This window comes from Musca autumnalis, unplaced genomic scaffold (assembly GCF_047663935.1).
Source record: "Musca autumnalis isolate F117 unplaced genomic scaffold, ASM4766393v1 scaffold_2, whole genome shotgun sequence".
In the NCBI taxonomy this organism is placed as follows: Eukaryota; Metazoa; Arthropoda; class Insecta; order Diptera; family Muscidae; genus Musca; species Musca autumnalis.
In genome coordinates, this window is record NW_027411755.1 from 184,593,798 (window position 1) to 184,621,099 (window position 27,302).

General features: G+C 38.8%; 1 protein-coding gene across 2 annotated transcripts in view; it reads left to right on the forward strand.

The window, feature by feature from the left end:
• The window catches only part of Dap160 (dynamin associated protein 160), a 53,164-nt gene extending 31,496 nt beyond the window's left edge, over positions 1-21,668 (forward strand). For both annotated transcript variants that reach the window (XM_073970308.1, XM_073970310.1), the window contains one exon: positions 21,496-21,668. In XM_073970308.1, coding sequence (XP_073826409.1) covers positions 21,496-21,506 — 11 coding nt within the window. In that variant the 3' untranslated portion in view covers positions 21,507-21,668. The remainder of the gene's footprint in view (positions 1-21,495) is intronic.
• Positions 21,669-27,302: the final 5,634 nt, after the last annotated feature.

Genomic DNA, 27,302 nt, shown 5'->3' on the forward strand with positions numbered 1-27,302 from the left:
GAAAGTTTGAAGTTCTACTCGAAGAAGTTGTCCGATGCAGTCCATCTTCGATCGTGATTTACATTTGTGAGAAATATTTCGATGAGCAAAGTTTTGATCAATGAGAGTCATTCCTTTTAATAGTTATCGTGCTCATCAGCCATCTTTGTTTGGATTTCCTACCCTCCTTTTATGGCGATCGGTTAAGGCTAACCCGTGTCAACCTAGCGATCTTCGTTTCCATAGTAATTTGTATGGGGCAAAGGTGTATTTTCACGAAAATTCTTTAAAATCAGCATTTATCGATGAAATTTTTCATTGTTGTGGCTAAAAAGTGCTTTTTGAACGCACATGATTGATTTCACACCGAAAATTTTGAAAATCGGATCAAATTTCTATATAGCAATATGGGGCCCAAAATCAGCCTATCGGAGCTACATATATCAAAATACGATCCAAATTTCAACATTTTTGTAGGATTTGCTTTTTATCTACAACAATGAACTGGTAAAGTTTTTTTATGGAAATTAAGAGCGCTAGGTTGGCACGGGTTAACCTTAACAGATCGCCATAAAATTTCATATATAAGATTTTTAGATCAAATGAAAATAAAATTGGGGGTAGAAAATCCAAACAAAAAAAAATTTTTTTTGGTCACTCTAATGTACACTGTGGTTCGAGGTCAATCCGGTATAAAAGAACCCTCCGCCGAGGGATTGACTGTAGTTTTATTGTATATAAGGCTGTAGTGTTGAGTTTCAACTTCATTCGATTCGCGGGATTTGCATGACCCGTCTGCGAACGTGTTCGCTTGCCGGGAATAAATTTTGTCTTTTCGTACAAGGCCTTCCGAACCTCGGACGTACTTTTATTTATTTTTGTTGGCATTTATAGATTGGTCCGATTTTTTTTTTTTGTATTTTGTTGATGAAGTGAATCAGAGCTGTTTCCAGTGCTGACTACACTTCAAGAATACATCCTCGGAAGTGTTGCCAAACAGCAGCCGAGGAGTTTTGTTGTATTCTTCTCCATGTCTTGATTACACGAGTGTGCCGCAAGGGGAAGGACCATCGTACGAAGCGCAGACTAGACTGCTAGTACCCCCACCCATGTCCTGGCATCGAAGAGGAGTTGATAATGACTAGACACTTGCGACCATTCACGTCCTCGACCAGGTTAGGTTAGGTTGGGGATGTGTAGCCACCATAGTGACTACGCCACTAGTCGACCTTTCGGTCTATTGTGATCATCCATAAATCACAAAAATAAACGAAAGAAAAAAGAGAGGGGGGTTGGGAAAAATAATAAATAATAGTAAAAAGATTATTAAAGAGGAAAATTATATGTAAGAAAAAAGGGAAGGTGGTGTTATTGGTGATGGCAAACTGGCAGAGAAGTAGTTACGCTTATGGGTTGCGCCGTCCCAGCCAATTTAAATTTTTTATGATGTTATTAATGATTGTTGGTTCCATGTTTGAGTAGAAGGTTAAGCTTGGAGGAAAGTATACTACTGTTAAACTATGTCGCTTTCGAGCTGTCATCGGGCAGCGGCATAAAATATGCTCGATAGTCTCCGTTTCCTCCTCATCTTCACAGAGCCTGCAATAGTCCACGCCATCATCCTGCCATTTGGTGGTAAATGCTCGGATGTTGCAATGACCGGTAATGACCCCTGTCAATACCCTAGTTTCTGATTTGCTCAAATTTAAGAGTGAAGTTGTTCTATTTGTTGTTACGAGTCGGCCAAATGGCCCTTGATACGTTGCACCTTCATCCATTATGCCATAGTTCCTTGGCTCGTTCTTCAAATAACCTTTCCACGCTCCGAAAAATGAGACATATGAGTGGTTTGATAGAATCAGTGGTTGCTAGACTTGTCGATTGCGAACCATGCCTTGCCAGTTCATCTGCCTTCTCGTTTCCCATAATGTCACAGTGTCCCGGTACCCAGCAGAATCGGACAGCGTTTGTGAGGTTCTCCAAAGCAGGGGCCTAATTATGTGATTCGATTCGATCGTGAATTTACTCGTGAATAAGAACGTTTTCAGACGATAAGGTTTGACTGCTCAAAAACGTGGTTTCCGTTTTGACTCTCATTCGTAATCTTCACATCTAGTGTTGCGTCTTTGAAGTCATTTTATGCAAGCGTACTTTTTGAACAAAAAGAAGTACGGTTTTACATAAATGTACCAAAAAGGTTTATGTGTGTATTGTCACTTCTTACAGCATTTAACACAAAAATGAGTATTTGTTTACATTTTTTCTTACACATTTCGCACACACACATTCTTTCTTAATTTTATAAAAATTGGTCTGTTCCTTTACTTTTGAAAATAGTAAAACCGGCAAAAGTAGTAAAAATTGTAAACTACTCCCATATGAATTGTACGGTGTCTGAAGTAAAGGAACGCTTTTCGAGTAAAAAGTGGTAAAACTTGAAGATTCTTGCACGTAAAGGAACAGAGCTATTATGTGAGGAAACAGTTATTACTTATACCATGATCAGATTTACATTGATGGATTTTTTCGTCCCCTTTTATACAAACAATTCTGTTCGAACATTTTTCTTTCAAAAAATTTAAAATAATCTCAATTACGAAAACTATAAAAGAAATTAATTAAAAAATCATAACATGTTCTTGAAGTAATGTTTGTATAATACAAATTAAATAAAAAATATTTCTTGAACGAATTTATCAAAAAAGTACTTTATGTACGTTTTCGTTCACTTACTTCCACATTTTGTTTCAACACTGACACAATTTACGAATGAGAACCAAAACGGACAACGCATTTTTGAGCAGGCAAACCTTATCGTGTGAAAACGTTCTAAGTTTTCGACACGAGAAAAAAACGGCATGATAAGCCTCGATCGAAATCGTTGATCGAATGTTTCGAGAGTAACCGGTAATCGAACTATGTGTTCTTCAGGGAATGTTATGAAGGTAGATGTCAAAAAAATGTGTTTATTTCAAAGCAAAAACTAAAAAACAAAATTATGGATGAAAAATGTAAATATTTGTGGAATTTTTTGAACAATACATTGAATAATAATTTCGGAATGAAGTGGTGCTAAGAAAATATGAAAATTAGTAATGTTTGCAAAATTGTTTTGACATTCTTGTTACAGTTTGCTAATACATCTACCTTAGGGGTAGTTTACACTATATGTAAATGTCATATGACATGAACTTTTCCATCGTTATATATTCGCTAATATGTGCAATATTGGAGATTTTCCTTACGCAATTTACTCTGTGCGTCCACACCAGCAATAATGTAATAAAACTACGTCTCCACATTGCCTCCGTGGGTAGATATGGAATGATTTTATTTTGTGTCATATGACATTTACATATAGTGTAAACTACCCCTTAATAATTCTCTCTCAAAATAAATGAGAGAATTTGGTGGGTGTTTTGACTTAGCCTCTCTGAGAGAGTATTTCCTTTGGTAAACAACGAGGGATGAACTGTTTAAAATGCACTTTATTAAAAGTTGTGCACCTTAAAGTGAAGGCTATTAATATTAAATAATTTTTTGTTTTGCAGAAATTCATATTTTTTCAACTTGTATTTTAACGACTGCAAACACTAATTTTTGGTTAATGAAAATATGTATTTATTTTAATTCTAATTTTATCATAATTTCTCAAAACGACTGAAAAGGACTTTTCCCAATTTCTCTTGTTATTTTGTGTAAAGAATGCTCACAATTATTTACTAATATCATTTTTCCTCTATAAGCCGTCAATAAACAACAATTTTTTACATTTTAATCAAAAATACAATAAGAAATCTTTCATTTCGTTTGTTTACGATAGGCCATTTGGCTACGAAAAATTACTCGCAAATTTATGCTCAATTTCTCGATAATTTTACTCGATAACGAATGTTGTCATCCCAACTTTGAGTACTCGGGTCGAAACAACTCGATATCGAATCACGTAATTAGGCCCCAGTTCTACACTCAAGAACGGCCTCAGTCTTGATGTTGGAGGATTTGATGGCTTTAAGAGCCAACTGACTATCAACGAAGATAGTCACCGGTTCAAAGATTTCTGCATCCAGACTTTTTATCAACTCTGCAGCCATTCTGATTTCAGCTTGGAAAACGCTACAGTCACTGTTCAATCTGTATGAGTGTTCGAGACAAAGCTATTCGCAGTAGACGCCAGCTCCGGTACCTTCTTCCATCTTGGAACCGTTTGTGTAGAAAGCCAGACCGTCCAGAGGAGGGTTACTACGGATCCAGTCATCTCCACTAGGGATAACGACCTCAATATCTTCAAATCTTTGGACTGGTGATATATAGTCGATGAATTTCCTCTGCGGATTTAAGCTAAGGTTTGGTCCTAGCTCCTGAAGAATGCATCCATGTCCATAGGTGCTGTTGCGCCAACGTTTCAATTCATGTAGCCTTAGGTTACTACGTGCTGCTTGACCTTTGTTGCTGAGTCTCATGGGCAAGAGGTTCAACATCGCATTTAGAGCCGCTTGCGGTGTACTTCTAAATGCTCCAGTTATCAGGATTGAGGCTGCCCTCTGCACCTTGTCTATGTTGACGGATAGCTTACCACAGACCGACCTATCACGTTATATGTGGTCAACAAGGTTTGTTTATCTGCACCCCAAGTGCTGCCGGCTAGGGACTTGAGGATCTTGTTCCTACTTTTCAGTTTGTCGCAGATAGCTGTGGCGTGCGCGCACGACGTGAAAGTAGTGTCGAATGTGACCCCTAAAATGTTGGTGTATTTTGTGGTCGGACTTCTGCTACCGTCGACCACTACATTCAATTCTCTTCCAAACTGCGCTGCCCATGTGGAGAACAGAGTGGCTGTTGATTTTGTGGCGGAAATCTGCATATTCCTCGAATGGAAAAAGGTGGTAAGATCGGTTAAATAGTTGTTCAGTCTCTCACAGATGTCATTAGGATAGGTACCCGATGCCAGGATCGTGCAATCATCCGCTTACGTTACGATCTCGATGCCGTCTGGAGGGGGCGGAAGACAGGTCCGGAGTTATCACCCCACCTTGGGGAACTCCCTGTTTCACTCTACGGGGTTTGGACTTCTTGTTCCTGAATTCCACGTACGACTGCCGTACACACATATAATTGACTATCCAACGTTTCAAGCTTGGCCGGATGCCTGTACGATTCACTTTTGCTGACATTCTTGCCGGGCTTCCGTTGTGGGACCACCCTGCCCATTTTCCAGACTTCGGGAACAATGAGGGTGGATAGCGACAAGATGAGAACTTTAGTGAGATACTCCACTCCCGGCTCATCCAGCTGCTTCAGCATTACCATGGAGATTCCATCAGGGCCCAACGCTTTGGATGATTTAGCGTTCCTGATGGCATTGGCAACATCATCCATTGTAAACTGTGGTGGTACCTCCTCGGCAGGAAGAGATCTGATGCGACGTAATACTCTTCTCTTCGCCCTGTCACTCTCGGGGTGCTCGACAAACTGTCGATTGAAATAACTTGCGCTCCTCTTCGGGTCAGTCAACGTAACGTCGCCAAACGTGTCTGAGGTCCTATCTTCCCTTCTTCCAGGGTTCGAGAGTGACTTAACCGTTGCCCACAATTCACCTATACCGGCTCCAATGTTGCAACTCTTCAGATGATTTAACCACTTGTTCCGTTCTAGTGTCAGCTCCCTGACTCTGGGGTCATTGGGGTTGGTTCGGCGAAGCTCATCACGCTCATTTGCTTATCCCGTCGCCTCTGCTGGGAAGTTTGGTCTTACTTCGGGTTTTCGATCAGCAGGGATATGGCGAGCAGCTGCAGCAGTGATGATGTCTCGGAACGTCCTTTCCGCTACCCGAACGTCAGAAGGATTGAGCAGTTCATTGAAGCGGTGATTGGTGAACTCTCTGAAACCCGGCCAATCAGCTTTCTTATGATTGACGAATGTGCGGCGTTCAGCGGTAATGAAATCGGCTAATGGAGACAATTATGGGGAGATGGTCTGATCCAAGGGAAATGACGGGTTGCCAGGTAACGTCATTTGTCAGACCAGGTGACACGATGGTTATGTCTGGCGAGCTGTGAAACTCTCCTCTAATTCTAGTAGGGGCGTCCTCATTGACCGTGCAAAACGTAGAGCTGTCAATCTGCTCAGCCAGCGCTGTACCTCTCTGGTCGTTTCCGAAGGCCGAATGCCACATCTCATGATGCGCATCAAAGTCCCCCAGGACCAGACGTTTATGACCTTCCAAAAGCGGGCTAATGTTACGCACGTAATCCGAGATATAGCTATTTCTCGGCGGGATGTATACGTTCAGCAACTCTATCTCGGCAGTTCCACACCTGACTGCTACCCCCATACATTCCATGTATGGGTCATTAGAGAAAGGCTCAAGCGAGATAGGTCTGTATTGAACAGACTGGTGCAATAGGGAAGCTAATCCCCCACCTCCACTTCTGGTGCGATATTTCCTTAGCACATTGTAACCATCACAATGTTGTAAGCTGCAGTTGTTGTTGAGCTTGGTTTCTTGCACCGCAGCGACCTTGATGTTTTTCCGACTCATGAAATCTACTATCTCTACGATCTTACCTCGGAGTCCATTGCAATTAAATTGCAAAAAGGATGCATTCTCTGGGATTGGGACAACAACGGCTGGCGTTAAAGGCTGCATGTGCGGTTGTTGTCGAGGGGACTGCGGGGGAGTTTCGTAGTCAGACGACGAGGGAGTTTCGTAATCCGACTACGACTAACTGGGGACTGTGTTCACGCAGCATGCAGCAACATAGTCCCTGTCGTAGTCCCTCACGTGGACAAGTCCAGAGCAACCCCTTAGATGCACCCACTCCTGACATCCATTGCATCTCACCGAAGGTTGTGGAAGGATGTGGGTGAAGATGCGGATGTGACAAACGGAGCACAGATATATTGGTCCTGGGTTTTCCTCAGTCCCGGCACGGGCCAAAAGAATTCGGAGCAGGCATTCCGGGATATGCTGCTTCCAACACAGAAAAACGAAACAAATACAAACATATGTGCTGGTCGGAACGATGATTTTGTGTTGTTCCGGGTCAATCCGGTACGAAAGAACCCGCTGCCGTGGGACAAAACTCCTTCACCACCTGCAAAATAAAAGTGTGTGTATAGATACATCACTCGTATCAAAGGTGAACTGTGGTAGAGTCAAAATCCCTCCTCTTTTCTCCCACCTCTTTTCTCAACCACAGTGGTTCAGAATCGTTTTTTCCTTGTCAAAACTCTGTAGCTTTTCAATGGATAGGGATATTTTAATATTTTTTTTGTTCGCCAGATAATGCATCAAAGACATTCGAATTCGGTCTACACCATTTTCACATGTAATTCGAATAATTTCAGTTGTAATTCGAAACATTTCACTTGTAATTTGAGAATTCCAATTGAATTTCGAGTTATTTCATTTGTAATTTGAGAATTTCATTTGAAATTCGAATTATTTCATTTTTAATTTGAGAATTCCATTTGATATTCGAATAATTTCATTTGTAATCTGAATTGTTTCATTTGCAATTCGAATTATTTCATTTGTAATTAGGTTTTTTCCATTTTTAATTTGAATTTTTTTTCATTAGAAACTCCAAATGAAAAACTTCGATTTGGTTGGTTGGTTGGTTGGTTTACGTTGTGGCTATAACCTTGATAGCCTCAATTAGTATGTTAAATATACGAGTACCGTTTTGAAAACCACACCACTCGGGTAGAGATTGTTATTCTGTTTAGTATGTTGGTAAATTATATCCAGCCTGATGAAGTGAGAAACCTCAGAAGGTCATCCTAGGGTTTTCAATCTTCTTTGCAATTGTGCAGGGCAGGAGCAGAGGAGGTGTTCAACTGTTTCTTCCTCTTCTTCGTTTCCGCAGCTGCGACAGTAGTCATTGTGTGGAATATGTAAGCGCTTTGCATGGTTACCAATGGCCCAGTGACCGGTTAGCATCGCAATTAGTCTTGCCAGGTTCCGTCGATTTTGGCTGATCAGGAACTTTGTACGTTTGATTTTGTAGTGTGGCCATGTAGATTTTGATATTTTACAAATTTCGGTCTTGTCCCATCTGATCTCTGCTTGTGAAAGATAGTATTTGAAGATATCCCCTTTAACTACTCCCATTGGTGTTGCGACTGACGTCCTTAGAGGCAGATCCCGCTCTACCTAGTTCGTCTGCTTTTTCGTTAGAAGAAGTATATATTTATAGCCAGTATCTCCCCCTGAAAAAACACTGCAATCTTCGGGTAGCTTTATGGATGTACATATGTTTGCTTCTTCCGAGTAGACACCAGAGCCAACTCCACAATTCATCTTAGAGCCGCCCGTGTATACATTGATGTCGTACCCCTTCAGTGGCGTTCTATTGTTCCATTCTTTCCTGCTTGGAAATTTAACTTTAAAAGGCTGATCAAAAGTTATTGCAGGTGTACAGTAATCAGCATTATTTGCTATTTTTCCTGGTAGTTTGAGAAGCACGCAGGCATGTCCGTAAGCTCTCCACATTCCTGGAGCACGTAGCCTTGCAGCATTGCAGGCCGCAGTTGCTTTGATGTGCAGATTTATTGGCAGTATATGCATCATTGTACTGAGGGCTTCAGCCGGACAAGTTCTCATTGCCCCTGTCACCTTTGTATGCTGTATAGTTTTCTCTGAATTGTTTTCTTTCCCACTGTTGGCCACCATACTATTGCTCCATATGTGAGTATTGGTCTTATTATGCTGGTGTACATCCAGCCACCGTGGTGCAATGGTTAGCACGTCCGCATTGCACTCAGAAGGTCTGCGGTTCGAATCCCAGGCCTCCAGAATTAGGTATATCTGTGGTGAGGCAAATTGTTTACAACCTTATCGATGAGACTCTCGTCCTCTGACTTTTGGACTTGGAGATTATCACACTCAGTGTGAAGGTTACCGGCGTCCGTGCAGTCAGGGAAGTGGTTTCCAGCTAGAAGGTTTAGAGCCTCAAGGCCGGAGTCTGTCCACGTGCCGTCCGATTTTTTTTGATACTGCCAATGGATTTGGGTTCCTTGGAGAGCATCTTACGGGACCTGGCTGAGTCGTTTACTCCTTTTACAGACTCACAGAAACAAACCCATGACTTCATCGCGGCGCGTTTGATTTCACTCTTGTATTTGTTGAAACTCGCTTTATACGATTCCCAGTCACTGTCAAGTTTCGTCGCATGCGCCCTATTATACAGCCTTTTGGTGATTTTCCGCAGTTCGCCAAGATCCTTGTTCCACCACACCGGTTGGGATTTCTTCCCAGGATAAGTTAATGGACAGGCATCCTTATGGCAGCGAAGAAGGTTTCCGTTAGGTTGGTCACTTTACTGTTAAGCTCAGCAACTGTTACTAACCTTCCGATGAGTGTCAGTTGATGGTTCGTTAGATCAGTGAACCTGCCCCAGTCCATCCTTCTCGTGTTCCTATAAGGATTTTGGCGGGCTCCGTCGAAAAAGATTTCGAAGTATATCCTCATATGATCCGAGAAGGAGCTTTTGTCAGATACCCTCCAGTTCTTGACGACAGAATCATCTAAATTTGACAGAGTTAGGTCAATGACCTCCCCTCTGTCTCTAATTTTAAAGGTTGGGTAATTTCCTTTATTACATATTCTTAAATTATAAGATAATATACATAAAATTTGACTCACCTACAATGTTTGTGTCCTCACTGTCCCAATGGAAATGATGGGCGTTGGCGTTACATACAAAGATTACGTACCCCCGGTGGATCAGGGTCCTCGTAGGGCATGTAGATTGAGGACAGGAGAGTGGCCTTATCTCTGCCGTTCTCCAATCGCACCGTGCGTATGTCTCCATTACTATAATTAGATAGAAAGATTAAATTAAGGTTCTTCCTACCTACAACACAGGTCCTCACCTTGTCCCCCTCGGACGATGCGAAGACCTCGAAGTTGGCTTGTTCAGTCCAGAGGCGTTTTTTTTTGTATATATAAGGTTCCTGGACTAAAACAATGTCCACCTCTGAGTTCGTGAGGGACAGGAGAAGTTTGGCGACAGCTGCTTTGCAATGATACAGATTAATCTGCAAAATGCGTAGCACCTGTCGCTTTCCTACTCCTACTGAGTTTCGCGAGGTGGACTCAGTCGAAACCGAACCCATTTTGAACCAAAGTTAATTTTTCCCTCACGAACTCTGAGGTACTTCTCCCTTAGGAGTCTACCGCCATCTTAACGGCCATCCCTCCATTTTCCGTACAAGGGGTTAGACGGTTTAGCCCTTTGTAAGGAGACCTGGGTTCTGGAGCTCCAGCATCCTCAGCAAATGTTCCTTGTCCACGGGGGGTGGGGGAATCCATGCTGGGAATACCTTCTTTGATGGAATCTCCGCTACAGACCGCAGCGATTTCGGTCGTTGAAGCCATTAACAGTCTTCTTAAGGTTGTCTTGCGAGCTTCTGTTGAGACATTTAATGACATTAACTTCCTTCTGGAGGAAGGCACTGCCAAACTGACGTTCACCCTAGTTTACCTCCGCAGACACAATGGCTCTTCGAAGATGAGCCTCAAAGAGCAACCAGTGACTTTCGCTGATTTTCACGAAGGGATCAGCTGTGTCGATGATTGCAACCAGAAGATCATCATCGGTTGCCATTGTGGCCGGTTTGGCATGGGGTTTCCTACGTCCCGGATCGCAGGCCTCGATAGTAGCTTTTCCAGAGGAGGTGTACACCTTCTCGGTACTGGTGCTATTTCCCTTGGGTTTGCGATCAAGAACGCCAGCATAGGAGTGCGCCGGGGAGGTTATCATCTTCTTTGGCGAAGGCTGTGGGCCTTTTGAAGAGCGAATCCGCTTCACAGATTTCAGCTGTGAAAACTTGTTCGTCTTTTCAGAAGTCGATGGTACTCCAGGCGATCCTCCGATCGTGACTCCCTTACAGCCTGTGAGGGTCTCCGAGACCTTTTGTTCTTCCACTTTACCTTTATCAGTCGGGGTAGAATCCGGGTTTGGACAATCACCTTCACCAGTTGACTACCCTTACGAGAGTCTTTTGTTGTTGGATTCTGCACCTTAGCCTTTTTCAGTCCTTTCTGATTCGGGTTCGGCTTCGGAACAGCTTTAGGTTCCACCATACTGCCAGATGCAGTAGGCTTCACCTCCACTTTCTTTCTTGTCACCGCAGTCTCTTTCGAGTCTTTGGCTAAAGCAACGACAGGGTCTGGGAGGAAGATTTTGTCCACCAGACGTTTACGTCTGGGTGCGTCATCGACCCAACTCCTTCGCCACCTGCAAAATAAAAGTGTGTGTATACATATATCACTCGTATCAAAGGTGAACTGTGGTAGAGTCAAAATCCATCCTCTTTTCTCCCACCTCTTTTCTCAACCACAGTGGTTCAGAATAGTTTTTTCCTTGTCAAAACTTTGTAACTTTTGAATGGATACAGATATTTTGATACTTTTTTTGTTCGTCAGATAATGCATCAAAAACATTCGAATTCGGTCTAGTAGTTGCGTAAGAATTCAAGGTCAAAGTTAATTTTTTTTTTAATTTTGCATCAAAATGTGAGAGTTTTCGAGTTTTTCATATGTTCTAACCATTTAAATAAGGTCAAACACCAATAAACAAAACACAAAAAAAAAAAATAAAAATAAAAAAATTAAATTTTTTTTAAATTGATATTTTTTCCAAAATTGAAAAAATACTTAAAACCCAAAATACAAGAAATTAAAAAAAAATCAGGAAAAAATTTAAAAAATGTTTTCAATTTTTTTTTTCAAAAATTTATTTATTTTTTTAAATTAGAAAATCACTTCTTGGGTTTTCATAAGGCATAAGATGAATGCAGTGGCTGGACTCAGAAAGTTTTGAAAAGTTTAAATTTTTTCCAAAATTGAAAAAATACAAAAAATTATAAAAAAGAAAAACAATTTTAAATATGCTTTTATTTTTTTTTTTCAAAAATTTAATTTTTTTAAATTAAAAAAAAATATTACTTTTTGGGTTTTCATAAGGCATAAGATGAATGTAGTGACTTGACTCAGAAAGTTTTGAAATTATGTCCACAGGTAATTCTTAGAATGCATATTACGCTAATATATATATCATGCTAGGGAAGTCCGTATTTCCCGAGATATAGACATCAAAAGTTCCGAAAAACTATATGAATTTTGACAAAAAAAATAATTTTGAAAAAATTATTATCGCGTTAGCCCTGTTTAGCATCTGTTCATAGGAGAAAGTCTTATATGCCGGCCTAGGGCCGGCTATTTTTGACAAACATTTAATTTTTTTAAACATTTTGGTGAAAAGGCCACTACATTCAACTTGCTCCGATGGAGGATACTCTCGGGCATAATTCTGTGAAAACGGAACTTGGTTCCAAGTTGTTCACTAAAAGTTCTAGTCCACTAAAGTTGGAATTTCATTAAAATTTGGTACCTGAGGAAAAATAAAACATCTCACTTCATGTAAACGCGACGGTAATTTATTTAAATGGTTCTTAAAAACAACAACCCTACCTACCTAACTAAAAAAAACAATGAACACAATATCTGTTATAGTTTCCGAGAAATAGCTATTTCTTTCTCCACAAATTTGCAAAAATGACGTATTTTCCAAAATTGCAAAAATGGTCGTCTTTAGGAGCACGCCATGCCCATACATTCTAATATTTCGACGTACTTTCTTGGTTTTTCATAGTTTCAATATGTTTACTAAGTCAAAGGTCACACTAGCGCTGTTTCTACAAGGCGACTTCGAGTTTATAGGCGGGGGGTATGAGGTAGTGAAACCGCTGTACATGGTTTGCTGTGTATGCGATGTTGCCTCTTCCTATTATTCGTTTTAAGAAACTCGCTAGTGTGACCACGGACTATCGAATCTTACTTACTTAGCTGGCCCATTACAGAACATTTGTTCTATAGGCCGAACTAAGAAAAGATCTCCAATTCTCTCTATTTGTTGCTTCGCTTTCTGGAATACCGCGCCTTTTCATCTCATCATCCACTTGTTTGCGCCATCTATTCCTTGGCCTGCCAAATCTGCGTGCAACGCCATTTGGCTCGAATTTATACGCCTTTTTAGCGGGTTCATCATCGCTCATTCTTATTATATGGCCTAGCCAACGCAATCGCTGCATCACGATACGTTTAACAATATTGATGTCGTTGTACAGCAGATACAGCTCGTGGCTCATGCGCCGTTGATTTTCACCGTCAACACAGATTGGTCCGTAGATCTTTCGAAGAATTTTTCTCTCAAACACACCAAGAACTGCCATGTCTGCTTGCGCAAGTACCCAGGCTTCGGAGCCATACATCAGCACGGGTAGTATCATCAACTTGGTCTTCTCACCGTTTACCGCCAGACCCACTTTAGCAGATTCTCCTTCGACCTTCATAAAGGTATCAGTTACTTCTTTTACTGATCGGCCTATGATGTCTATATCATCAGCATAAGCAAGTAACATGTGACTATTGGTGTAGATTGTGCCACTTCTTTTGACGTTTGCCTCTCGTATAACCTTTTCCAGCAGGATGTTAAAGAGATCACACGAAAGGCTGTCTCCTTGTCTGAAACCTCTTTTGGTACCAAACTCTTCGGAGAGATTCTTTCCTATTTTAACTGAGGACCTCGTGTCAGTTAAAGTCATTTTGCAAAGCCGGATGAGCTTTGCGGGGATACCAAATTCAGACATGGCTTGGAATACCTTTGAAGGCTACTTTATAATCGACAAAAAGCTGGTAGGCGTCGATCTGCATCTCTTGGATCTTCTCTAGGATTTGCCGCAGGGTAAATATCTGGTCAATGGTGGACTTGCCAGGTCTAAAACCGCATTGGTATGGTCCAATTATTTCGTTGACCATGGGCTTTAGTCGTTCCCACAATATCCCTGACACTATCTTATAGGCGGCAATAGGGAGTAGACTTATGCCCCTATAGTTAGAGCATACAGTCTTATCTCCTTTCTTGTGGACGGGGCACAGGATACGCAGGTTCCAATCGTCGTTCTTCCTGCCAGATGGTGCTAACTAGCTGATGAAAACACCTTATCAGCGTGTCGCCTCCGGTTTTGAACAGCTCGGCTGGTAAGCCATCAGCTCCTGCTGCCTTATTATTCTTCAGCCGATTTATTGCAGTCTTTATCTCATCTTGGCTGGGCGGTATACATTCAATATCATCTTCTGGGATTGGGACTGTGGTATCTTCGTCATCTTCGCTGCTATTGGATACCAACAGTTTTGAAAAATGTTCTTTCCATATCCTGAGTACACTATCTGTATCAGTTACCAAATTACCTTGCTGGTACCTACAGGAGGATGTGTCTGCTCCAAAGCCATCAGTTTGATGCTTGACTCTTTGGTAGAATTTTCGGACTTCATTCTGGCTCCTGTACATCTTGATTTGTTCACACTCCCGCTTTACCAACTCTCTCTTTTTCCTGCGGAAAAGATGTTTCTCCTCTCTCCTTTTCTCCCTGTATCTCTCTCGTGCGCTACGCGTTACTACGGATTGTAAAGTTGCCCTATATGCCGCATTTTTTTCTTCGGTGGCAGCACGACACTCCTGATCATACCATGGATTCCTTGGTTGAGGCCTCTGGTATCCAAATACTGATTTTGCGGCTGTTTGCATGGAGTGGGCAATGCTTTGCCATTGTGCTGATATGTTATCGGGATGAGGAGTGCTTTGATTACACAATTGGGCTAGTTGAGTGGAATATGCTGTGGCTATCTGTTGTGATTGCAGCTTACCGATGTCTAACTTTCGTGTTGTGTCTGTTCGTACTTTGTTTGCTACGTTTAAGCGGGTGCGTATCTTTGCTGCAACAAGGTAGTGCACTATAGGTCAAACAGCCCATTTTACTGGCCATAAGTCAGATTTCGCACTTTGTATTTTCACTTATTTTGTGTTACTTTCTTGTAAGAAACCCTTCAAATATAATAAAAATAAATTTTATTTTTGTATGAGAAATTATACCGTTACATGGCAGGCAGCCAAATATGTATTATCAAAATATCTTTAAAAACTTTCTAACGAAATATGATTACTTGTATACGTTCAGGGTGAAACAAAATCACAATATTAGCATAAGTAACGATTTGATTTGAAAGTATTCGATATCTATTTATCAAAAATGCCCTCCTTTCATCATTTATTTGTACAAATAGTTATTAAATGGGTGTTAACTTTGAATTTTCGAAGAAAGTTGAAAATTTTGAGGTTATGTACGCTTTTAAAGTCTCGGCAACGTTCGGCAATGAAAGTGAAAATTGAAATTGGTTCATTAACTCGTGCCAAATCTAGAAAATTTTATGTGATTTTGCGTAAATTTGCTCTGCAAGAATTATACAACTTTTTTTAGGTTACCATATTTTCCATAATATTAACTTTTTTGAAGTCAGGGTTAAACCTCTTACCGAATAATGTTAGCCAATTTGGAGTCTACAGCATTCTGCTGTGTTCTAAAGTCAAATTATTTACAAATCTTTTGTAAATATATACAGTTATAGTCAAAATATGTCACATCGTATTGTGGGATTTTCAAGGTAATAACATAGACAAATTAATCAGAGACTACGAACGCTCTCATTTTTCATTCTCCACCAGATGTCGCACGAATCGATTTGGGGCTAGTCATCTGACTCAAGCCAGACTGGGGCTAGTCAAATGACTCAACTTCGAAAACAATTTATTTGTTTTTCAACCAATTAGGGTCTTTGTTTGCAAACTTCTCTACTTTAAAATGTACTTTACATATGAAATTAACTATAACACTCTTTTTGATAGGCATATAGTTGGTAAATGTTAATATTTTTAGGAGTTTTCGTTTGAGTGAAACAAGTAGCTGTCACTCAAACCACAAACATGCGTAAACGACATCTGTCTCGCCGCAGAAAAATGGTGAGAGCCATTCTTTGTCTCTACATTAATTAGTCTATGGTAATAATTTTAAAGCATATTCACATTAAAACTAAAACGAAACACAACAAAAAGCTTCTGAGCTTATCGGACGTCGATGCCTTGAATTCTGTAGACAAATAACAGACCTTCCAGTTTTTGTCCCCAAAGGGTTAAGGTACCAGTTGTGTATTTGGTCCATAAAGGGTTGTTCCATTTTTCTCCCTGAATCTAAAAACGCTATATTAACTTAAACCAAATACTTGTTTTAACTTTAAGACTTTTGGCCAATAAAATGGCCCGTTTGACCTATAGTGTAGTGGTCCGAATCAATGTTTGCGCCTCGGAAAGATCGTACATCTAACACGCTCGATGAATGTCTTCCATCTATTACAATATAATCAATTTGATTTCTTGTTTTCTGATCTGGAGACAGCCTGGTGCCCTTATGAATATCGAGATGATTAAATCTGGTACTACTAACTACCATGTTTTTTGCCGCTGCGAAGTCTATCAGCCTCATACCATTGTCAGATGTTTCACTGTGGAGACGGAATTTTCGGACTGTTGGGCCAAAGATATTTTCCTTTCCAATTTTGGCATTAAAATCGCCTAGAATAATTTTAATGCCATGGGCAGGGCAACGGTCATAAGATTCTTCTAAGCGCTCGTAAAATATATCTTTGGTCTGTTCGTCCTTTTCTTCAGTGGGAGCATGAGCGCAAATAAAGCTGATGTTGAAGAATTTTGCTTTTATTCGAATTGCAGCAAGTCTTTTATTCACTGGAGTGAAGCTGGATACCAGATGTTTTAGTCTCCGACTAACTACAAATCCGCAACCAAACTCATGGCAGCTATAATACAGTGCGTCACCTTTAGGTGTTGTTGTGACGCCTTTCCCGTTCCATCGTATTTCCTGTATGGCAGTAATGTCGGCCTTGCACTTTTCTAGTACATCTGCCAATGCGTAAACTGCACCTTCTCTATAAAGGGTGCGAACATTCCAGGTGCAGATTCGCAGATCATGGTCCTTACAACGTTTGCGGGGGTCGTCAACTTTTGAGGGATTTGTTTTTCTTTTCTTTCGTTTTTTCATAGTAGGCTGTTTGTCTAGGGGAGGGTTACTAACGCGACGCCCAAACCCAAGTTTTTAACGTTCTTATGGGTGTACGCGCGGCACATGTTAGCTCACTACCTTTAACGGGTGTTAAAGGCAGTTCCCCAGGTGACACCACTGGGAGGTCAGTGTTCACTTGAGATGAAAGAGGGACCAAGATAAATCCTGGACTTTGCCATGTTAAAGCCGGCCAGGACCGTTGCTTGGTATCTTCCATGTAATTAAAAAAAATTAAAAAGTGTTAAGCGGACGGAACGGGTACAAAAGGGCTGAGAAGGAGGAGGGCACTCTTGGGCATCATTCTGTGAAAAGCGAACTTGGTTCCACTATTTTGACGTTCCTTTTTGATTTTTCACTAACGATGTTTCTACAAGGCGACTTCGAGTTTATAGGCGGGGGGTATGAGGTAGTGAAACCGCTGTACATGGTTTTCTGTGTTTGCGATGTTGCCTCTTCCTATTATTCGTTTTAAGAAACTCGCTAGTGTTACCACCAGGGCTGCGGAGTCGGAGTCGGAGTCGGAGTCTGGAGTCGGAGTCTAGCAAATTTTGCTGGAGTCGGAGTCGGAGTCTGGAGTCGTGAAAAAAAGCTCGACTCCGACTCCGGGCAAAATTTTTTTTTCTACATTTATCAAAAAAGTTTTTATTTTTTATGATAGAGAGATTAACTTTATTAACATTTTGATAAATCGTTTATTCATTTTATAGGAAATCTATGAGTAAACTTGTAAGCAAAGGATTTATTATATTTAGTAATGTTCCATGACAAAAGAATTATAATTGCATATTTCAATATGAATCAATTTCTTAATATACCATCACATTTATGACAAAACTTATATACACTCTGGAATACTAGTTTTAGATCTCACATATTGTTTATTTATTTTGTCCACAATTAAGGGGTTATGGTCACTTATTGTGCACGAAAAATGAAATTTTTCATGAATTTTTACAAGTAATCTACAAATTTTTTCCAAAAGATATTGTTTTCATCTGATTTATAATACCTTGAGCTACTTTCAGATTTTTTTTTTTTTTTTTTGAAAAATATTGCACAGTTTTCTGACAAATGGCCACCTACGAAACACTGTTTTTACTAAAGCAGTTTACGGTGACCACTGAAGCTCGAAAACGAATAAACCGATCAGCATATGTTTTTGTGGGATCATTAAGAACATAATAATCGTGTATTTAAGCGAAACGAATTAAAAAATATGCATTTAAAAAAAAGGGAACTGTAGAAGTCAAAATTTCGCTTTCGTAAAATCTGTAAGTAACAAATTACTGTTGGCATACCCATCTTCATATTTCGACAAAATAAAAAGAAAAAGATATGTGACCCGTCCCACAGAGAGGAAATTTGTGTTAAAAGTTGATCAAAAGTCCTAGAAAGCTCATTTATACTTCGATTGATATAATATTTTGCAAAAAGCATATCTTCTGCACAAGGATTAATCCTATAGAAAATAATGAAAATCGGTCCAGATTTGGATGCATCTTCCATATATATTCGCATCTGATATGAGATAAAAATGCACCAAAATCACTGAAATTTGACACATTCAACCTGAACTAGCCTTAAAAAACATTGAGCCAATTTTCAAACAAATCAGTACAGATGTATATATAGTCCCATTTACATATCACGGTGCTCTTGAAACAATTTTAAATGGAAGGTGCTTACACCTAGGAAATTTTTGCGGATTCTGAAACTACAATGTTTATAGATGAGAACAATCAAAAAACAAAAAAAATCGCCGGAGCGCTTTTTAAATAAATCGCGATTTAAGTTGACATTTTTAGGGGTTGTTTAGGTTTTCGCGATTTTGCTTAGAAACCACATTTCCTATCAAAATGGAAGTAAAACAAATGTTGTAGATATGAAAATTCTCTACAAGATTGACCTTTATGATATTCTCGTCGGTTTTACCGTTTTTGAGATATAGAAGTTCAAATTGGGACAATTCAATTCTGTATTGCCCCCTCATAAAACAATGTCATGACTGCAAATTCCCAACTTAAACTTATATATCTAAAAAAAAATTTACAACTAAGGATAAGCCACTTAAGCCAGTCTTGTAGAGAATTTTCACAGCTTTAAGATTTTCTCAGGTCACATGTCGATACGACTTACCGTATTCAAGCAAATTCGCGAAACCCTAAAAAAAACTAAACATGTAAACTGAGCTTCCTTATCTCAAAAATGGTACACGCTGGGAACAAATGATAAACGTCAATTCTCTAGAGAATTTTGACAGCTAAAACATTTTCTTTAGCTCCATTTCGATTGGACTTGCGGTTTTCAAGCAAAATCGTAAAAACCTAAAAAACACCTAAAAATTTGAGTTTTGACCGCGATTTATTTAAAAATCCCTACTGCGATTTTTTCTTGTTTTTGGATTTTTCTCATCTATGAACACTGCTGATTCAGAATTCACAAAAACTTTCCCTGTGTAAGCGGTTTTCATCAAAAGTTAGTTAAGGCGCACCCTACATGACATTGTTTTATAAGGGGGCGATACAGTCAGTGCATTGTCCCAAGATGAACTTATATATCTCAAAAATGGTAAAAACTACGGAAATATCATAGAGGTCAATCTTGTAGGAAATTTTCACAGCTACAATATTTGTTTTAGTCCCATTTTGAAAGGAAATGCGGTTTCTAAGCAAAATCGCAAAAACCTAAACAACCCCTAAAAATGTCAACTTAAATCGCGATTTATTTAAAAAGCGCTCCGGCGATTTTTTTGTTTTTTGATTGTTCTCATCTATGAACTTTGTAGTTTCAGAATCTGCAAAAACTTCCGAGGTGTAAGCACCTTCCATTTAAAATTGTTTCAAGAGCACCGTGATATATTTCATTCTAAATTTTATTTTTTGAAATTTACTTAAATTTAATTTTTCTGAATTCCCATGAGAAAAGCCGTGAATGTTTCTGAATAATGCAAACATATTTGATAGGTGTTGGTTTAGTTTGATAAATTAGAGCCCCGGCTATAACGCGGAGCAAAATTTAGTGTGAGTAAACCTTTCAATTCCATATAAAAATATTTCATATTTTAGTTGAGAAAAATTAGATTTTTTCGGATTGGCGCAAATATGCACAATTGTTTATGATTGAATCTGATATTTGAGGCTCAATCGCATAAAACATTAGAAGAAACTATGGTCGGGAAACGACGGGGAAATAGACTTTTTCACTATTGAAATTGTAGTAATCTTAAAAATGATCATAAACAATTTTCATAAAGAGGATATGTATTACCATTATTAAAGAGCAAAGATGTAAAATCAATCTGAAAATTTTAAATGATAATCTTGTCGGAGACTGTACAAAAACAATAAATCTTGAAAAATATTAGTTGTCGCGAAAATAATGTCATTTTAATGTTCACCTAATTTAGTTAGTTTTCGAAAATTTACTTTTTGTTTTCAGTAAGGCTGAGTTCAATCGACTGCTGCATTGGATTGGTTAATCTTACAAAGTCGAGGATGGTTATAGCAAATGTAGAAAAGAGTCTGGTTGCCGTTTATCAACATTTTTTCATAAAAAAAACGATTTTCATATTTTGAGTTTTGAGCAACTTTATGCCTATGTTTCCCCTCTGTGCGTCCGTACAAAAATAATTAATCAAACTCGTCAGTTCTACTTGTTTTTGTTTTAAATTGATAATCGGAGGGTATACTCGTACATATATTTCGGCAAAATCTACTGAAACTTTCTAAATTCTTTCTGTTGTTGTTTTTCTTTTTGATATAAGATACAGCAGATTCAATACGGAACATCAATTTTACATCGCATTGCATTACAAATTGTCTTAGAGAAAAGAACAGATAAGTATATAGGGTCCTAGTATAGGAAAAGTTGAAAAATTTTGCAAATTTTATTAATTTTTAGTGGTATAGGAAATTACCATCGGAGTCGACTCCGGAGTCGGAGTCGTGACAAAAAACTGGCCTGGAGTCGGAGTCGGAGTCGAAGGAAAAATGGCTCGACTCCGAAACCCTGGTTACCACGGACTATCGAATCCCATATGGAAATTAACAATCGGTGACAAAAAATGGGGTTTTGCCCAGGAAAATCGATTCCGAACCACTGTGCGGCATTCATAAGTCCCGGTCCACACTAACGTCAATTTCATTAAAAATGTTCATGAAATTAGGTGTTCTTAAATCGAACTCCTCACTACAGAAATTTTATGATTTCACTCTACTATGGACGTCGATCTAGAGACGCATTATTTCATATCAAAATTTCAGTAAAATTACTGTACTGTGGCCCGGGACTAAATTCACTAAAATTTCTTGCTGTTTTTCGACAACTCAGCGTGGTCATACATGTTTTCTTTGCCTTGATATCGCCTTGACTTGCATGGTGGCAACACAATGTTGCAAGTCAAGTCATTCCATTTTTTGTGGCAATTGGTAGTATTAGTAATTTATTACACATTCGTCTATTACACAAATTTGCTTTCTATTTTTTATAAGATTTTAAAATAAATATTAATTTTGTATAATTAAATTTCTTTTTCAGGAAATGTATAACAAGTTATGCCAGCACCAGCTTACTAAATAACAAATGCTAAGAAACAAAATCTTTGAATTTAATACAAAAAAGGGAGAAGAAACAGCAATAATGAATTGTATTTACAAGGAGTTAAAATAACAAAAGCAAAAAATAGAAAATTACAAGGAAACTCAAGAAAATGGAATTATTAAAAAAGACAGAAAATTCGGTAAAATACAATAAAAAACTGAGTGCGAAAAAAATTTACAAAATAAAAAATGTTGGTATTAAAAATGGAAAATAAAAAAACGTATTAGTAATTTTTTGCAATATACATAATAAAAATATAAATACCGTAATGACTCAATTCACATTTATCCATACCAAACACCACCATCTTTCACTCACTCACTCACGAACTCACTCAGTCGTCACACACTCAAGCATTCACTTCACTTCTAAATTAACGAAATAATAATAGAGCGGAACAAATAGCAAAGTAAAGTAGGAAAAACAAATTATGAAAGAAAACAACAACAAAATGGAAGAGGAAATAAACCCCACATGCCCCCCTTTGAAGGACTATATATTATACATATATTTAATCCAAAGCAACAACAACTTCATATGTATTAAGGACAATATAAAGCTTTCTTATTAATTGGTAATATTTATAATAAAACAAAACTAAATTATTACATTACATACATATTTGCAAAATTTCAGTGAAAATAATACAAAATTACATACATATATACAAATAATAAGTAAACATATATAAATGGGAAACACTTTACAAAACAAATTGTCAGACTCTAGTTATTATTAATAATAATAATTGATAAACAAAAAATAATATATAATTATATACATACATATATGTACATATGTGTATAAGATCATTTCAATGTCAAAGGGTTTTATATGACATTTGACGGCTTAAAACCCATTCTTTAATTCAAATATAATCAAAAAAATTGTATGCGATTTTCTTAAATATTGAACTGGTTATATATACATATAGACGTGTATGTATGTAGATATACATATATATTCCAAACATATGAAATTGCAAAGTATAGTATTGATATATAACAATTCCTAGGTGTTTTTTGTGAAAATTTATTATTACAATTTCCTTTTCGATATACATACATACAAACATAACCTACAAATTTCCATTGAAATAAATACCCAATAAATAAAAATGTAACAAATTTATTATATGTAAATTGGAATAGTTGAGATAGGAGATAAGATTCGTTATTATGTTCGTCTTTAAATTTTTTTAACTTCCAATGTCATCTACCTAATTCCGGGGGCACTAGGAGTGGCTCGACGGAGCTAATCACATTAATTGGTAATTGCTCCGCTTCTGCTGATTTTTCTCACTTTGGTCTCACTTCGTATATTCGATATGGTGTATAGCGAGTAGCTGCGACTGTGATGATATCTGGGAACAACCATTCTGCTATCCGAATATCAGATGCTTTGAGCAGTTCCTTGAAGCAATGATTGGTGGGTGAACTATCTGAAACATTCCCATGATTGATGAAAATTCGGCGTTCAGAGAGGATGAAGTCGGGTGATCGGGCTGTTGGAGACAATTATAGGGTCATCTGTTAGACCATTTCCCTATAATCGACTGACACGATAATTATGTTTGGCGAACTATAACACTCTCCCCCTTTTCTATACCAGAAGGGTGCCTTTATAGGCGACCAGAAAGGAGTCTTTATAGACGACCAGAAGGGAGTCTTTATAGACGACCAGAAGGGAGTCTTTATAGACGACCAGAAGGAAGTCTTAATTGATGACCAGAAGGCAGTCTTTATAGACGACCAGAAGGGAGTCTTTATAGACGACCAGAAGGGAGTCTTTTTGGACGACCAGAATGGTGTCTTTATAGACGACCAGATGGGAGTCTTTATAGACGACCAGAAGGGAGTCTTTATAGACGACCAGAACGGAGTCTTTATGGACGACCAGAAGGGAGTCTTTATAGACGACCAGAAGGGAGTCTTTATAGACGACCAGAAGCAACTCTTAATTGATGGCCAGAAGGCAGTCTTTATGGACGAGTAGAAGGGATTCTTTATTGACGATCAGAAAGCAGTCTTTATAGACGGCTAGAAGGGAGTCTTTATAGACAACCAGAAGGGAGTCTTTCTAGACGACCAGAAGGAAGTCTTAATTGATGACCAGAAGGCAGTCTTTATGGATGACTAGAAGGGAGTCTTTATAGACGACCAGAAGGGAGTCTTTATAGACGAGCAGAAGGGAGTATTTATAGACGACCAGTAAGGAGCCTTTAAAGACGACCAGAAAGGACTCTTTATAGACGACCAGAAGGGAGTCTTTATAGACGACCAGAAGGTAGTCTTTATAGATGACCAGAAATGAGTCTTTATAGACTACCGGAAGGGAGTCTTTATAGACGATCAGAAGGGAGTCTTTATAATCGACCAGAAGAGAGTCTTTATAAACGACCAGAAGGGAATCTTTATAGACGACCAGAAGGGTGTCTTTATAGACGATCAGAAGAGAGTCTTTATAGACGACCAGAAAGGAGTCTTTATAGATGACCAGTAAGAAGCCTTTATAGACGATCAGAAAGGAGTCTTTATAGACGGAGACGGAGCCTTTATAGACGACTAGAAGGGAGTCTTTATAAACGACCAGAAGGGAGTCTTTATAGACGACAGAGGGATGTCTTTATAGACCACCAGAAGGGAGACTTTATAGACGACCAGAAGGGAGTATTTATAGACGACCAGAAGGGAGTCTTTATGGACGACCAGAACGGAGCCATTATGGACAACCAGAAGGGTGTCTTTATAGACGACCAGAATGGTGTCTTTATAGACGACCAGAAGGGAGCCTTTATAGACGACCAGAAGGAACTCTTAATTGATGGCCAGAAGGCAGTCTTTATGGACGAGTAGAAGGGATTCTTTATTGACGATCAGAAAGCAGTCTTTATAGACGACCAGAAGGAAGTCGTAATTGATGACCAGAAGGCAGTCTTTATGGATGACTAGAAGGGAGTCTTTATAGACGACCAGAAGGGAGTCTTTATAGACGACGAGAAGGGAGTCTTTATAGACGACCAGAAGGGATATTTATAGACGACGAGAAGGGATTCTTTATAGACAATCAGATGGGAGTCTTTATGGACGACCACAAGGCAGTCTTTATATATGACCAGAAGGGACTCTTTATAGGCGACCAGAAGGGAGTCTTTATAGACGACCAGAAGGGAGTCTTTATAGACGAAAAGAAGGGAGTCTTTATAAACGACCAGAAGAGAGTCTTTATAGGCAATCAGAAGGGAGTCTTTACAGACGACCAGAAGGAGTCTTTATAGACGACCAGAAGGGAATCTTTACAGACGACCAGAAGGGAGTCTTTATTGACGATCAGAAGGGAGTTTTTATAGACAACCAGAAGGGAGTTTTTATAGACGAGCAGAAGGGAGTCTTTATAGACGACCAGAAGGGAGTCTTTATAGACGCCTAGAAGAGGGTCTTTATAGACGAACAGAAGGGAGTCTTTATAGACGACCAGAAGGGAGTCTTTATAGACGACCAGAAGGGAGTCTTTATAGACGACCAGAAGGGAGTTTTTATAGACGACCAGAAGGGAGTCTTTATTGACCACCAGAAGGCAGTCTTTATAGACGACCAGAAGAGAGTCTTTATAGACTACCGGAAGGGAGTCTTTATGGACGACCAGAAGAGAGTCTTTATAGACCATCAGAAGGGAGTCTTTATACACAGAAGAGAGTCTTCATAGACGATCAGAAGAGAGTCTTTATAAACAGAAGAGGGTCTTTATAGACGACCAGAAGGCAATCTTTATAAACGATTAGAAGAGAGTCTTCATAGACGACCAGAAGAGAGTCTTTATAGACGAGCAGAAGGGAGTCTTTATAGACGACAGAGGGATGTCTTTATAGACCACCAGAAGGGAGTCTTTATTGACGATCGGAAGGGAGTCTTTATAGACGGAGACGTAGCCTTTATAGACGACTAGAAGGGAGTCTTTATAAACGACCAGAAGGGAGTCTTTATAGACGACAGAGGGATGTCTTTATAGACCACCAGAAGGGAGTCTTTATTGACGATCGGAAGGGAGTCTTTATAGACCACCAGAAGGGAGTCTTTATAAACGACCAGAAGAGAGTCTTTATAGGCAATCAGAAGGGAGTCTTTACAGACGACCAGAAGGAGTCTTTATAGACGACCAGAAGGGAATCTTTACAGACGACCAGAAGGGAGTCTTTATTGACGATCAGAAGGGAGTTTTTATAGACGACCAGAAGGGAGTCTTTGACTGTTGACCAGAAGGAAGTCTATACTCAGAAAATGTATGGTAATATTACAAAGAGGGTTTTTTGTCACCGGGGAAAAATGGTTCGATGCTGTCTAGTCCGAGAATAGAAATCAGACATTCAGTGTGCAAAGCGTGCTTGCGACCAAACTGTAGTCTTTATACACGACCACAAGGAAGGGTTTAATGTCGAACAGAAGGACTAGCAGGAAGACTTAATATGTGACGACAAACAAATCTTTTTAGACCTCATCGGTAACGAAGTGTTCTTCCAAAAGAAAGTCTGCAGATAGACTTCTCTCAAAGGACGACCAGATAGGAGTCTTTATTACAACTTGAAGATTCATTATAGAAGAATTTCTTTAAAGACAAACAAAAGAGAGTCTTTATAATGACCAGATGCGAGTATTTATAGAAGACCGGAAGGGGACTTTATAGACAATCAGACGTCCAGACGGAAATCTCTCTGGACTAACAATAGGGAGCCTTAATGATTACCGGAAGGGAGTTTATATAGTTGACCAAAACGGAGACTTTATAGACTATCCGAAAGAAGACTTAATGATGAGCAGAAAGGGGTATTCGTAGACGAACCGAAGGTAGTCTCTGTGACGACCAAAATTGAGTCTTTATGCACTGAATTGTTTCTTGTTACTAGAGTGGTCTGTTACTTCAACCTATAATTGGGATTTGATTTGATCTTAGAGAAATAAGATTCTCTAACTTATTCTTTTCGAAAGTCCAGGTGACAAGAAACAAATCGTTTTTACTTTTACCCATTTAACATATTTAACTGCATGGATGCGCGTATAGTTATTGCCAATCCTCTTCATATACGGGCATGTCACAGAAACGAATTGCGATCGAAGTGGAATTAATTCCGTATTTAGCTTCTTTAGAAAACGAAAAACGAAGAATTTTTTGGAATGAAACCACTTTTGATTTTGCAAACGGAATTGTATTTTTAGTTTTTTTTTTTTAATTTGCCACTTTAAAACACTTAGAAATAATAAAAATGTTGTTTTGTTACAAAATTTACATTTAATTTCATATTTAAACTAAATAACGAAGTTTTCCGATTTTACAAAATCGATCGGAATCTGAAGAAGCTAAAACAAAAACGATCGAAATGAAATTACGAAATTGAAACCATTCCGATCGGAATCTGTGACATGCCTGATAGTTTGTATATTCAAACTTTCAAATGCCAATTGGAGCTAGCGGCATCCTACCGTTGACGTAAAATTTAAGGTATTGCAAAAAAAAAAAAAAAAACATATTGAGCCAAGATCCGTAGTACACCAAGTGATTATCTGACTATTAAACATCTCGAATATTTCATTCACAATTTTTCCTGTTTTTTAAATATTTATGGAACTTTTTACATTAACAAAAAAACTCAATGTAATTTACAAATTCCCAACTATTCTATTTTATATATAACAAAATGTATTTGTGTGTTAAAACATTTTTTTTCCCAAAAAAAGTTAAATCAGGTTTAA